Source organism: Bos indicus x Bos taurus, chromosome 8 (genome assembly GCF_003369695.1).
Source record: "Bos indicus x Bos taurus breed Angus x Brahman F1 hybrid chromosome 8, Bos_hybrid_MaternalHap_v2.0, whole genome shotgun sequence".
Lineage (NCBI taxonomy): Eukaryota > Metazoa > Chordata > Mammalia > Artiodactyla > Bovidae > Bos > Bos indicus x Bos taurus.
In genome coordinates this window covers 112,841,338-112,855,554 of record NC_040083.1, presented here as the reverse complement: position 1 = coordinate 112,855,554, position 14,217 = coordinate 112,841,338, and the positions used below count along the sequence as shown (strand labels likewise).

The following is a 14,217-nucleotide window of genomic DNA, read 5'->3' as shown; positions in this document are numbered from 1 at the left end:
AGTCAATAAAGCAGAAATAGACGCTTTTCTGGAACTCTCTTGCTTTTTCCATGATCCAGCAGAAGTTGGCAATTTGATCTCTGGTTCCTTTGCCTTTTCTAAAACCAGCTTGGACATCTGGAAGTTCACGGTTCACGTATTGCTGAAGCCTAGCTTGGAGAATTTTGAGCATTACTTTACTAGCGTGTGAGATGAGTGCAATTGTGTGGTAGTTTGAGCATTCTTTGGCATTGCCTTTCTTTGGGATTGGAATGAAAACTGACCTTTTCCAGTCCTGTGGCCACTGCTGAGTGTTCCAAATTTGCTGGCATATTGACTGCAGCACTTTCTCAGCATCCTCCTCCAGGATTTGAAATAGCTCAACTGGAATTCCATCACTTCCACTAGCTTTGTTCGTAGTGATGCTTTCTAAGGCCCACTTGACTTCACGCTCCAGGATGTCTGGCTCTAGGTGAGTGATCACACCATCATGATTATCTGGGTCGTGAAGATCTTTTTTGTATAGTTCTTCTGTGTATTCTTGCCACCTCTTCTTAATATCTTCTGCTTCTGTTAGGTCCATACCATTTCTGTCCTTTATTGTGTGCATCTTTGCATTAAACGTTCCCTTGGTATCTCTAATTTTCTTGAAGAGATCTCCAGTCTTTTCCATTCTGTTGTTTTCCTCTACTTCTTTGCAGAATTCTTGCCTTGAGAACCCCATGAACAGTATGAAAAGGCAAAATGACAGGATACTGAAAGAGGAACTCCCCGGGTCAGTAGGTGCCCAATATGCTACTGGAGATCGGTGGAGAAATAACTCCACAAAGAATGAAGGGATGGAGCCAAAGCATAAAGAATACCCAGTTGTGGATGTGACTGGTGATAGAAGCAAGGTCCGATGCTGTAAAGAGCAATATTGCATAGGAACCTGGAATGTCAGGTCCATGAATCAAGGCAAATTGGAAGTAGTCAAACAAGAGATAGCAAGACTGAATGTTGACATTCTAGGAACCAGCGAACTAAAATGGACTGGAATGGGTGAATTTAACTCAGATGACCATTATATCTACTACTGTGGGCAGGAATCCCTTAGAAGAAATGGAGTAGCCATCATGGTCAACAAAAGAGTCTGAAATGCAGTACTTGGATGCAGTCTCAAAACTGACAGAATGATCTCTGTTCGTTTCCAAGGCAAACCATTCAATCTCACCGTAATCCAAGCCTATGCCCCAACCAGTAACACTGAAGAAGCTGAAGTTGAATGGTTCTATGAAGACCTACAAGACCTTTTAGAACTAACACCCAAAAAAGATGTCTTTTTCATTATAGGGGACTGGAATGCAAAAGTAGGAAGTCAAGAAACACCCAGGGTAACAGGCAAATTTGGCCTTGGAGTACAGAATGAAGCAGGGCAAAGGCTAATAGAGTTCTGCCAAGAGAACGCATTGGTCATAGCAAACACCCTCTTCCAACAACACAAGAGAAGACTCTACATATGGACATCACCAGATGGTCAACACCAAAATCAGATTGACTATATTCTTTGCAGCCAAATATGGAGAAGCTCTATACAGTCAGCAAAAACAAGACCGGGAGCTGACTGGGGCTTAGATCATGAACTCCTTATTGCCAAATTCAGACTTAAATTGAAGAAAGTAGGGAAAACCACTAGACCATTCAGGTATGACCTAAATCAAATCCCTTATGATTATACAGTGGAAGTGAGAAATAGATTTAAGGGACTAGATCTGATAGACAGAGTGCCTGATGAACTATGGATGGAGGGTCATGACATTGTACAGGAGACAGGGATCAAGACCATCCCCATGGAAAAGAAATGCAAAAAAGCAAAATGGCTGTATGAGGAGGCCTTACAAATAGCTGTGAAAAGAAGAGAAGCGAAAAGCAAAGGAGAAAAGGAAAGATATAAGCATCTGAATGCAGAGTTCCAAAGAATAGCAAGGAGAGATAAGAAAGCCTTCCTCAGCGATCACTGCAAAGAAATTACATGTTAAGAAAGCTGGAAAAAAAAAAAAAAAGAAGCTAGCAAAACAGTCATGGAGGTTGATTTTAACCTCCAGACCAACCACAGACCTCTGGTTAAAAAAAGAAAATATGAAAAACAAAATCAAGACAGTAACTTAGCATTTTAAAAACATTTATTTAGAGACAAAGGAACCATATCAACATAACTTTATTCTACTGCTACATATGAATGAGCGTCACCAAAGAAGTAAAGCTAACAGATGTCATCTTTTTTAATGCATAGTTGAATTTCTTTGAAATTCTTTATAATGTTTCATACATATATAATTTTTGATGATACAGAGATAATTTTTAGGGATTACTATTCTAGTCAATATCTCCAACTCCAAGTATTACTTAATATACTATTTAAGCTGATTTATTCTTTTCTAGTCATTTTGCAAATATATGAAGTGGTATTCATACCCTAATCCTTAGATTCTCAAGATACAATCAAGTCACCATACACACAGCCAAATCAAAGGTTTAGTGTATGTTTGAAAATGAACACAAGAAAAATGTGATATTAACTATTAAATAGTATATGTGATAAAAAATCAATGGAAAGTAAAGATATGTAAGCTAACCACACACACACACATATATATATTTATATAACCAAAATCTTTTACATACTGGATAAAAGTTTATGGAATAAACAGAGGTGGTGTCTTTACATTTATACTAAACATTATTTAACTGAATAGTAATTCCCTCCAGTGTAGAACTAATTTTTTTGTAATTCTCAAAGAACAAAATAATATAAACTTTAATTCATAGTAACATAGTTGGCTGGAAAAATGCCAGTCCGGCCTCGAAGCTTTCCTTCCCACCAATCAAAATGTGAATCTGTTTTTGATATAACTGTGATTCTGTCTCCAGCTTGAAAATTCAAATCTCCTGGCTGTTGTCCTTCAAAAGAATATAGTGCTGTCACTTCTATGGGTTGGTTTGAATTGCCTAAAACAAGAAAAAAATATTTATTCACATTTTTATGAGAAAGACAGGAAGCATGTGTAGGGAAGAGATAAATCAACAACTCGGGGCTTGAGGTTCTAGTGTGGGAGGCCAGCAGAGCCCAGAGCACACGGTCTGCGTGACTTTTCGTCACATGGTTAACCTTATGTTTTTCTTCGTAAACAGCAAATATTTGGTAATAACATTTCCTAAAATACACAGGTCAAGCTGTACATTATTATATACTTAAATATGTGTTTGGCAAATATCTGTGGTTATAACTGCTTAAATTTTGTCCAGTCTATAAGATAATATTATTACGTTTTCCCTATTTTAATAGAATAGTCATGGTAGTTTCAATGAATTACACTATTAGGTAAAAGCTGATATTTTATACAAGACTCAATTTAAGAACCATGCTCTGTGGTCACTGATAACGTGGATTAAGCTCAGACGCATGTGCTGTTTCATCAGTAGACACTTACTTCCCTCTAGGCTTTTATGGCTGTTTTTATTTCTATACTTGATCCTTTCTTTCAAAAGGGAGATGAAATTCAAATTAGCACATCAAGAAGCATGCCTACATATGTGTGACCAGAACTTCAACAAGTATTCAGAAAAAATACCTTGAGGACTGAGTGGGTAACATGAGCAAAAGACATTAACATTATAAATTGTATCAAATTGTAAGAGATTTAGAACCAGATATTTACTGTGTACTCAGCACATGGAATCTGGTGTTTCCATGTTTCATATAATTTTGTGCACAAATTAGGCAGTTAAATGCTTGTTAAACGCATCTTAGTACAGATATACTGAAAGCGTATATAACCAAATTCTAAATCTAGTTACTTGCTTGAATCTATAATACTATAATCATAAAAAATAAAGTGACCTTGACCTATTAGTAAGAAATGAAAATAGTCAACACTCTAATAAAATTACATTTACTGAAGCACTGAATTTGTATCTCACACAAGATGGTACTACAGTTCTTTTAATAAAGCATGTACCATGTACTTGAATTCTCCTAAAGAAATAACTTTAATAATACTTAACATAATTATATTAGTGATATTGCTGGTATAGTTTTCTATAAAGCAGAGAAGGTCTATGTATTTTTATATTTTATACTGTATTTACTTTTAACTTATTACTTTAAAGAAATAAAAGTGTGTCATGAAAGAATAAAGTTTTGATACAGTCTGGATAAAATCAAAGCAGTCACATGACTGTGAACGTATACGAATGGTCGTCACTGGGCTCTATGAAAACTGGCTCTGGCGCTGCACCGAGGGGACGCGTGGAGAGCCCTCGTGACAGCCTCACTGCGGTCGGAGAGAGAGAGCAAGCTGGTGTCCAAGAAAAAGTCACTCTGAAGATGATTGTATCAATAACCATATCCACGACTTCCATACATAAAGCTCAGTCTCAACATACCACACGTAATTAACGAAAGCCCTCACTAACTCCTCCTCCCCCTTCTTGTCTCCCAAACATTGTGGATAACAGAGGCAAGTAAAAAGGGTGCCTGTGAATATGAGGGAATGTTCTGGAAGCTACAGCCACCTTAGCTGCAGTACGTGCACACACCTGTAGCACTACTTACACAATTCGGGATGCACGGGATGGTGAACACCATGATAGCAGGCGGCATTCCATGTGGGTAAGTGGAGCGGCTGCGGGCCCTTGAGCCAGGCACTGTGATGATCACACTTGCTCCTCACTTCCAGGGAGGGAGCTCTCACCCCACTCCCCAGAATATGAACCCGAGACCTGCAAATGTTAAGTGATCTGCCCAGGGGGTGAGATTTGAATCTCGTAAACCTGTATCCAGGCAATCTTAATCACTACTGAGATTAAGCCACAGGGTCTTCAGCAACCATAGGAGTCTTAAATTGCATTCAATAGATTGAACTTGGATTCATCAGTACATTTTACCTTCTTAAAAAATTATTGTATTTTCAATGGAAGGATAATTGCTTTATAGTATGCCATGATCTTAGGTTCCTGAATGTTGAGTTTTAAGCCAGCTTTTTCACTCTCCTCTTTCAACTTCAAGAGGCTCTTCAGTTCCTCTTTGCTTTCCGCCATCAGAGTGGTATCATCTGCATATCTGAGGTTACTGATATTTCTCCCTGCAATCTTTTTTTTTTTCCCCCTGCAATCTTGATTCCAGCTTGTGCTTCATCCAGCCCAGCATTTAGCATGATGAACTCTGCATATAAGTTAAATAAGCAGGGTGACAATATACAGCCTAGACATACTCCTTTCCCAGTTTGGAACCAGTCCATTGTTCCATGTCCAGTTCTAACTGTTGCTTCTTGACCTGCATACAGATTTCACAGGAAGCAGGTAAGGTGGTCTGGTATTCCCATCTCTTGAAAGATTTTCCACAGTTTGTTGTGATCCACACAGTCAAAGGCTTTGGTGTAGGCAATGAAGCAGAAGTAGATATTTTCCTGGAACTCTCTTGCTTTTCCCATTACCTAACAGATGTTGGCAAATTGATCTCTGGTTCCTCTGCCTTTTCTAAATCCAGAACATTTGGAAGTTCTCAATTCACGTACTGTTGAAGCCTCGCTTGGAGAATTTTGAGCATTACTTTGCAAGTGTGTGGTAGTCTGAACATTCTTTGGCATTGCCTTTCTTTGGGTTTGAAATGAAAACTGACCTTTTCCAGTCCTGTGGCCACTGCTGAATTTTACAAATTTGCTGGCATATTGAGTGCAGCACTTTACCAGCATCACCTTTTAGGATTTGAAATAGCTCAACAGGAATTCCACCACCTCCACTAGCTTTGTTCATAGTGATGCTTCCTAAGGCCCACGTGACTTTACATTCCAGAATGTCTGGCTCTAGGTGAGTGATCAAACCATCGTGGTTATCTGGGTCATTAAGATGTTTGTTTTTTGTATAGTTCTTCTGTGTATTCCGGGCTTCCCTTGTGGCTCAGATGGTAAAGCGTCTTCCTACAATGCGGGAGACCCAGGTTCGATCCCTGGGTCGGGAAGTTCCCCTGGAGAAGGAAATGGAAACCCACTCCAGTACTCTTGCCTGGAAAATCCCATGGACAGAGGAGTCTGGTAGGCTACAGTCCATGGGGTCGCAAAGAGTCGGACACAGCTGAGCAACTCCATTTCACTTCACTTCACTTCTGTGTATTCTTGCCACCTTTCGTAATACCTTCTGCTTCTGTTAGGTCCATACCATTTGTCCTTTATTGAGCCCATCTTTGCGTGAAATGTTCCCTTGGTATTTCTAATTTTCTTGAAGAGATCTATAGTCTTTACAATTCTATTGTTTTCCTCTATTTCTTTGCACTGATCACTGAGGAAGGCTTTCTTATCTCTCCTTGTTATTCTTTGGAACTCTGCATTCAAATAGGTATATCTTTCTTTTTCTCCTTTGCCTTTTGCTTCTCTTCTTTCCTCAGCTATTTGTAAGGTCTCCTCAGACATCCATTTGCCTTTCATTTTCTTGGGAATGTTTTTGATCACCGCTTCCTGTACAATGTCATGAACCTCTATCCATAGTTCTTCAGGCACTCTATCAGATCTAATCCCTTGAATCTATTTGTCACTTCCACTTATCATTAAAAGGGGTTTGATTTAGGTCATACCCAAATGGTCTAGTGGTTTTCCCCACTTTCTTCAATTTAAGTCTGAATTTTGCAATAAGCAGTTCATGATCTGAGCCCCAGTCAGCTCCTGGTCTTGTTTTTGCTGACTGTATAGAGCTTCTCCATTTTTGGCTGCAAAGAATATAATCAATCTGATTTTGGTATTGACCATCTGGTGATGTCCATGTATAGAGTCATCTCTTGTGTTGTTGGAAGAGGGTGTTTGCTATGACCAGTGTGTTCTCTTGGCAAAACTCTGTTAGCCTTTGCCTTTCATTTTGTACTCTAAGACCAAACTTACCTGTTACTCCAGGTATTACTTTTGCTTTCCAGTCCCCTATAAAGAAAAGGACTTTTTTTTTTTTTTTTGGTGTTAGTTCTAGAAAGTCTTATAGGTCTTCATAGGACTGTTCAGCTTCTTCAGCATTAGTGGCTGGGGCATAGACTTCGATTACTATGATACTCAATGCTTTGCCTTGGAAATGAACCAAGATCATTCTGTTGCTTTTGAGATGCCCCCAAGTACTGCATTTCAGACTCTTTTGTTGACTATGGTGGCTACTCCATTTCTTCTAAGGGATTCCTGCCCACAGTAGTAGATATAGTGGTCATCTGAGTTAAACTCGCCCATTCCAGCCCATTTCAGTTCACTGATTCCTGGAACGTCCATGTTCACTCTTGTCATCTGTTTGCTTCCAATTCACCCTGATTCATGGACCTAGCGTTCCAGGTTCCTGTGCACTACTGTTTTCACAGCATCGGACTTTACTTTCACCACCAGCCACACCCACAACAGGGCACTGTCTTCACTTTGGCTCAGCCTCCTCATTCCTTCTGGAGCTAGTTCTCCACTCTTCTCCAGCAGCATATTGGGCACCTACTGACCTGGGGAGTTCATCTTTCAGTGTCCTATCTTTTTGTCTTTTCATACTGTTCATGGGGTTCTCAAGGCAAGAATATTGAAGTGTTTGCCATTCCCTTCTCCAGTGGACCACATTTTGTCAGAGCTCTCCACCATGACCTGTCCCTCTTGGGTGGCCCCACATAGCATGGCTCACAGTTTCAATGAGTTAGACCAGGCTGTGGTCCATGTGCTCAGTTTGGGTAGTTTTCTGTGACTGTTGGTTTTCAGTCTGTCTGCCCTCTAAGAGACTTGTGGAAGTGTCCTGATGGGAGGGACTGGCTGTGGGGAAAACTGGGTCTTGCTATGCTCGGGGAGGCCAAGCTCAGTAAATCTTTAATCCAATTTCTGGCTGATGGGTGGGGCTGTGTTCCCTCCCTGTAGTTTAGTTAGGCAAACTATCTTCCTGAGTCACTGAGTTATCCAGACTGTACAAATAATAGGAATATCTGTTGCTGATGATCCCTGAATTTGTTCTTAGCAGTTTTAGAAATATATTTTATAACGAATAATTAGAGGAAGAAAGATATTATGACCTTAAGAAAAGACAGAAGGGATTGCAGACCAGATTCAATCTTTGCCCCTCCCCCCGCTGGAGGTTGTCTAACTGCCTCTGAATTGCAGTTTCCAAATAAGATGAAGATAAAACAGTAACAGGAAAAACGGGTCTCAGGGCCAAGCAGGGGTTCTGAGCCAACAGAGGACAAGGCGGCACTGCTGGGTGGGAGGAGGCTGGCGCTCTGCGTCCCTCCTGGCATCCACTCTGCACAGAGGTGAAGCAGAGAGGGAGGGGCTGCTGCTGGCAGAGCTGGTGAAGGGTGTGGGCAGGACAGGCAGACAGAGGTGTGCCAATTCCTCACCCACTCACCAGTCAGGCAATCCCTCTATTTTAGGAGGGTGCAGAAGGGTCTTGAGTTGAGGGCTTGTTGGGAAAGTTCATCCACGGGAAACAAAGGACAGAGCTGGCCTGGGTGAGAGCAGGCGCCCCCAGCAGGGACCAGTCCATGTGCACTTGGTGCCAGGTCCCCCTGCTGGCTTTCTCTTCAACGAGCTCAAAATGACTTACAGTTCCGCTTTACTGTAAATAGTAGGGACGGCTTCCATAGGAGAAGTTTAATGTCCACAACGTAATCCATTAGAAGAGGCCAGCCAAGAGGGTCCCTGGAGCGCAGGGAAGTAAGGCCCACAGGGCCACCCAAACAGCCAGTGTCCACACACAGGCGCCTTCCCTGCTGAGGACACGCGCCTTCAAGACCTACATTCCTACACTTCAAAACAATCTGGAGGATCTTTGAAGCAATTGACTATTTTGTATCCAAATATTCAAGTTTATTCAAATAGAAGTTATTTTTCTCTCCCAAATCAGGGCCACACTTAACAGGAAACAGATTACAGTCAGCTTTGGTGACTGGCAGCTGCTCTGAGCTCATAATTAGCAAGTCTGCGTCCACAGGATGCCACTTCTCAGTGGAGCCTGCATAATGTGACCCATATGACATCGACACATCTGGCCCCAGACATGACTCGGAACAATCTCAGACCCTGGAAGGTCTCCTCCAAGACGCACTAGATGTGGCGCCGTGATGAGCTGGGCAGCTGACTCGATCCTGGCACCCACATGCCCCAGGATACGGGTGGTATCCACAACCCTTGGTGACCGCGATCTCTCTACAGGAGTGTGAGTGAGCTGGATGGGGCCACCAGGAGAGGTCATGAGACCCGCAATTCTCAAACAGCAAAGTCAAAAGATGAAGGGCATCCGTGGTTGTCACACTCAGGGAGGGGGCATTACTGGCATCGAGTGGGCCTAGTCCTCAGGCACACACAGCTCAGGACAGCCCCATGGCAGAGAGCTGTGCACCAGGCCCAGAGGGCCCCTGCCAGTCAGAGGGTGGACAGGGGGCGGTGATGGATGCTGACCAAGGAGGTTCGGACCGCCAGGTATGAAAACCTCAGTAAACAGGGCTATGGATGCCCATCCCCTGTTTTACCGTGAGGCCAGAAGACTTGGTAGCAGGAGCTTCCAAAGGTTCGAAGCAAAAGCACACACCACCTGGAGAACCATCGCTGTGCCCACGCAGCGTGGGCAGGCCCAGGAGAGCCAGCCCAGGCAGCCAGGAGTCCTGCTCAGACGGGTTTTCAACTCAAGCCTCAGGACCAAGGAGTCACAGGGCTGGGACTTTTCTCTGCAAGGCTGATAGACTCGCATAAGGAAGTCCTTAGTAAGAGTTTAACTGGTTTCACACAGCAATGTAAAGTAAGCTTTATTTTTAAAATAGACTTTAAATCTTTCCTTGCATTTTCTTTTTTAAAATCCCTTATATTTTGAGAAAGTACTAAAATAAATTAATATTAATATTAACTTATTACCTACTGTTTGAAACACTTAGCTTGTGCTACCCTCAAATATAAAAGCAAAACCCAACCAACCGACCAATCATGGGAAGTAAAGTGTGTGGAACACACAGCCAGAGAATAAAAGTACGGGTGTGAAGTCTGAGCCTCTGTCCCCAGATCCCACGTAGGGTTTTGTTTCTTATCTTCCCTCATTGCTTTTTAAGAGATATTTCTAATATTTATCAGGCACTTAGACTACAAGTGCAGACTTTAGAGGGATCTGAGAAAAGAAACGCTAATCCCCAGAGTCACACTGCCAACGCCACTTCTACTCCGCTGTAGTCAAGGCCCCTAACCCCTCAGGGCCCAATGGCCCTTTCCCAAGTGGGTCCAGTCTATCTGCTGACCTCATCAAGTTTGATCAGTCCAATTGTGCAGAGTATGTTTTAAATGAAGTGCTTCTCAAAGTAACGTGAATATCCTATAAATGAAATAAGAGGTACTGATATTTTCACAACCTGCCAGATTAGTTAGGAGGTTTGTGATTATAAGATGGTTACAAATCTTTTTAAAACAGAAATATTTTTACTTACCAACTCTCTCACGATAGCTGGAAAGTTCAGGATACAGATTATATTCGTTTCTGCTACCTGCAAAAAGTAAATAGATACATAAGAGAGGAACATTTAGAAAATTTATTAGTATATAGTATATAAGATAACCAGGGCTTCTCTGGTGGCTCAGATGGTAAAGCGTCTGCCCACAACGCTGGAGACCCAGGTTTGATCCCTGGGTTGGGAAGATCCCCTGGTGAAGGAAATAGCAACCCACTCCAGTATTCTTGTCTGGAAAATCCCCATGAACAGAGGACCCTGGTAGTCTACAGTCCATGGGGTCGCAAAGAGTCCGACACGACTGAGTGACTTCACGCACATATAAGATACCCAAGAATGCCAAATACTGTTCTTGATAAGCAGATATTTTAAATCACTCAAATTGATCGAAATATAATTATTTTATCCTCTTTCAATCAAAAGGAATATCTGAATATACACAGAAAACAGACCAAATGCAAGGCAGACAGTGAATGTCTAATACCTATGACCACGTGCGCAGAAACTACAACTCACGGCATCGCGATCACACACTCACAGAGAACACATACATCTTCTTCCAAAACTACCAGAATAATAAAATTTGCAATCACCAAGCCAGTGGTTTTCAGACAGTCTTGCTTGTTTAACATCTAGTTTTTAAAGAAGTATTTATATGTATATTTTTAAACTGATACCTAAAATTGTTAAATGTAAGATGAAGGATGTATTTTTAGCATATTTTAATGTCAATTACTTAAAATTCATATCACTCCCTTTTTGGATACAAGGATCTAAATATGATAGTGATCTGAACCCATCACCATTCATAAAGAAAATCAACAAGATGTTTTTAATAGTCAGAAATTATATACTGTTCATTTTTAATCTTTATTTATTATTTTTAATCTTTAAATCATATTTTCATTTCATTTGTTCCAAAGATTTTTGACCAGTGTATTATATTGTACTTTTAACTGTGGTGTTGGAGAAGACTCTTGAGAGTCCCTTGGACTGCAAGGAGATCCAACCAGTCCATCCTAAAGGAAATCAGTCCTGAATATTCATTTGAAGGACTGATGCTGAAGCTGAAACTCCAATACTTTGGCCACCTGATGCAAAGAGCTGACTCATTTGAAAAGACCCTGATCCAGGGAAAGATTGAAGGTGTGAGGAGAAGGGGACAACAGAGGATGAGATGGCTGGATGGCATCACCGACTCAATGGACATGAGTTTGAGTAAACTCGGGTAGTTGGTGATGGACAGGGAGGCCTGGTGTGCTGCAGTCTATGGGGTCGCAAAGAGTTAGAAACGACTGAGCGACTGAACTGAACTGAACTTATGCAAATTTCTACAACAAGAATTTATACATAAATTTTATTTTAAAAATTTTATTTTACATAACACAATCATCTATTTAATAATTTCTTATAGATCGAGTTATCATGATCATTATAAGCACACATTGATCAAAACTTTAAAAATATTATAAATTCATTAATTTACTAAACATTAAAGTGTTACTTGAAATGTATTTCAACAGGTGGACTAGACTTTTAAAAATTGGTTCATATACACCATTCAGTTCACTTAAGTTGCTCAGTCGTGACCGATTCTTTGTGACCCCGTGGATTGCAGCAGCTTCACGCATTGGAGAAGGAAATGGCAACCCACTTCAGTATTCTTGCCTGGAGAGTCCCAGGGATGGGGGAGCCTGGTGGGCTGCCGTCTATGGGGTCACAGAGTCAGACACGACTGAAGTGACTTAGCAGCAGCAGCAGCAGCAGGCTTACTCAAACTCATGTGCATCAAAACAGTGATACTATCCAATCATCTCATCCTTGTCCTCCCCTTCTCCTCCTGCCTTCTTCAATCTTTTACAGCATCAGGGTCATTTCTAATGAGTCAGTTCTTCGCATCAGGTGGCCAAAGTACTGGAGTTTCAGCTTCAGCACCAGTCTTTCCAATGAATATTCAGGACTGATTTCCTTTAGGGTCAACTGGTTTGATCTCCTGGCAGTCCAAGGGACTCTCAAGAGTCTTCTCCAACACCACAGTTCAAAAGTATCAATTCTTTGGTGCTCAGCTTTTTGTATGGTCCAACTATCACATCCATACAAGACTACTGGGAAAAAACCTAGCTTTGACTATATGAACCTTTGTTGGCAAAGTAATGTCTCTGCTTTTTAGTACACTATCTAGGTTGCTCACAGCTTTTCTTCCAAGGAGCAAGCGTCTTTTAGTGTCAGGGCTGCAGTCACCATCTGCAGGGATTCTGGAGTCCCTCACTGTTTCCATTGTTTCCCCATCCATTTGCCACGATGTGATGCGACTGGATGTCATGATCTTAGTTTTCTGAATACTGAGTTCTAATCCAGCTTTTTCACTCTCCTCTTTCACTTTCATCGAGAGGCTCTTTAGTTCCTCTTTGATTTCTGCCCTATGGTTGGTGTCGTCTGCATATCTGAGGTTGATATTGATATTTCTCCTGGAAATCATGATTCCAGTTTGTGCTTCCTCCAGTCTGGCATTTCACATGATGTACTCTGTCCATAGGTTAAATAAATAGGGTGACAATATACAGCCCTGACATACTCCTATCCCATTTGGAACCAGTCCGTTGTTCCAAGTCTGGTTGTTAACTATTGCTTCTTGACTTGCATATGGATTTTTCAGGAGACAGGTAAGGCGGTCTGGTATTCCCATCTCTTGAAGGATTTTCCAAAGTTTGTTGTGATCCACACAGTCAAAGGCTTTAGCACAGTCAATGAAGCAGTAGACATTTTCCTGGAACTCTCTTGCTTTTCCTGTGACCCAACGGATGTTGGCAATTTGATCTCTGGTTCCTCTGCCTTTTATAAATCCAGCTTGAGCATCTGGAAGTTCTCAGTTCACATACTACTGCAGCCTAGCTTGGAGAATTTTGAGCATTACTTTACTAGCGTGTGAGATGAGTGCAATTGTGCGGTAGTTTGAGCATTCTTTGGCATTGCCTTTCTTTGGGATTGGAATGAAAACTGGCCTTTTCCAGTCCTGTGGCCACTGCTGAGTGTTCCAAATTTGCTGGCATATTGAGTGCAGCACTTTCACAGCATCATCTTTCAGGATTTGAAATAGCTCAGCTGGAATTCCATCACCTCCACTAGCTTTGTTCATAGTGATGCTTCTTAAGGCCCACTTGACTTTGAACTCCAGGATGTCTGGTTCTAGGTGAGTGATCACACCACTGGGGTTATCTGGGTCATTAAGATGTTTTTTGTATAGTTCTTATGTGTATTCTTGACACCTCTTCTTAATACCTTCCGCTTTTGTTCGGTCCATACCATTTGTCCTTTATTGAGCCCATCTTTGCATGAAATGTTCCCTTGGTATCTCTAATTTTCTTGAAGAGATCTCTGGTCTTTCACATTCTATTGTTTTCCTCTATTTCTTTGCTTTGATCACTGAGGAAGGTTTTCTTTTCTCTCCTCACTATTCTTTGGAACTCTGTATTCAAATGGGTATATCTTTCCTTTTCTCCTTTGCCCTTTACTTCTCTTCTTTTCTCAGCTACTTGTAAGACCTCCTCAGACAATCACTTTGCCTTCGTTTTTCTTGAAGATGGTTTTGATCATCACCTCCTCTACAATGTCACAAACCTCCGTCCATAGTTCTTCAGGCACTCTGTCTATCAGATCTAATTCCTTGATCTATTTGTCACTTTCACTGTATATCGTAAGGGATTTTATTTAGGTCATACCTGAATTTAGGTCATATGCCGAGGATAACTATTATTTATGGAATGACATAGCTTCAACAT

The 14,217-nt window shown here is 41.3% G+C and overlaps 1 protein-coding gene across 5 annotated transcripts in view; it reads right to left on the bottom strand.

Moving 5' to 3' along the window:
- Positions 1 to 2,123: 2,123 nt before the first annotated feature.
- SH3YL1 (SH3 and SYLF domain containing 1) overlaps positions 2,124 to 14,217 on the bottom strand; it is a 61,513-nt gene continuing 49,419 nt past the window's right edge. For all 5 annotated transcript variants that reach the window (XM_027550748.1, XM_027550749.1, XM_027550750.1 and 2 more), the window contains 2 exons: positions 10,418 to 10,474; positions 2,124 to 2,967 (listed from right to left, as the gene is read on the bottom strand). In XM_027550748.1, coding sequence (XP_027406549.1) covers positions 2,777 to 2,967; positions 10,418 to 10,474 — 248 coding nt within the window. In that variant the 3' untranslated portion in view covers positions 2,124 to 2,776. The remainder of the gene's footprint in view (positions 2,968 to 10,417; positions 10,475 to 14,217) is intronic.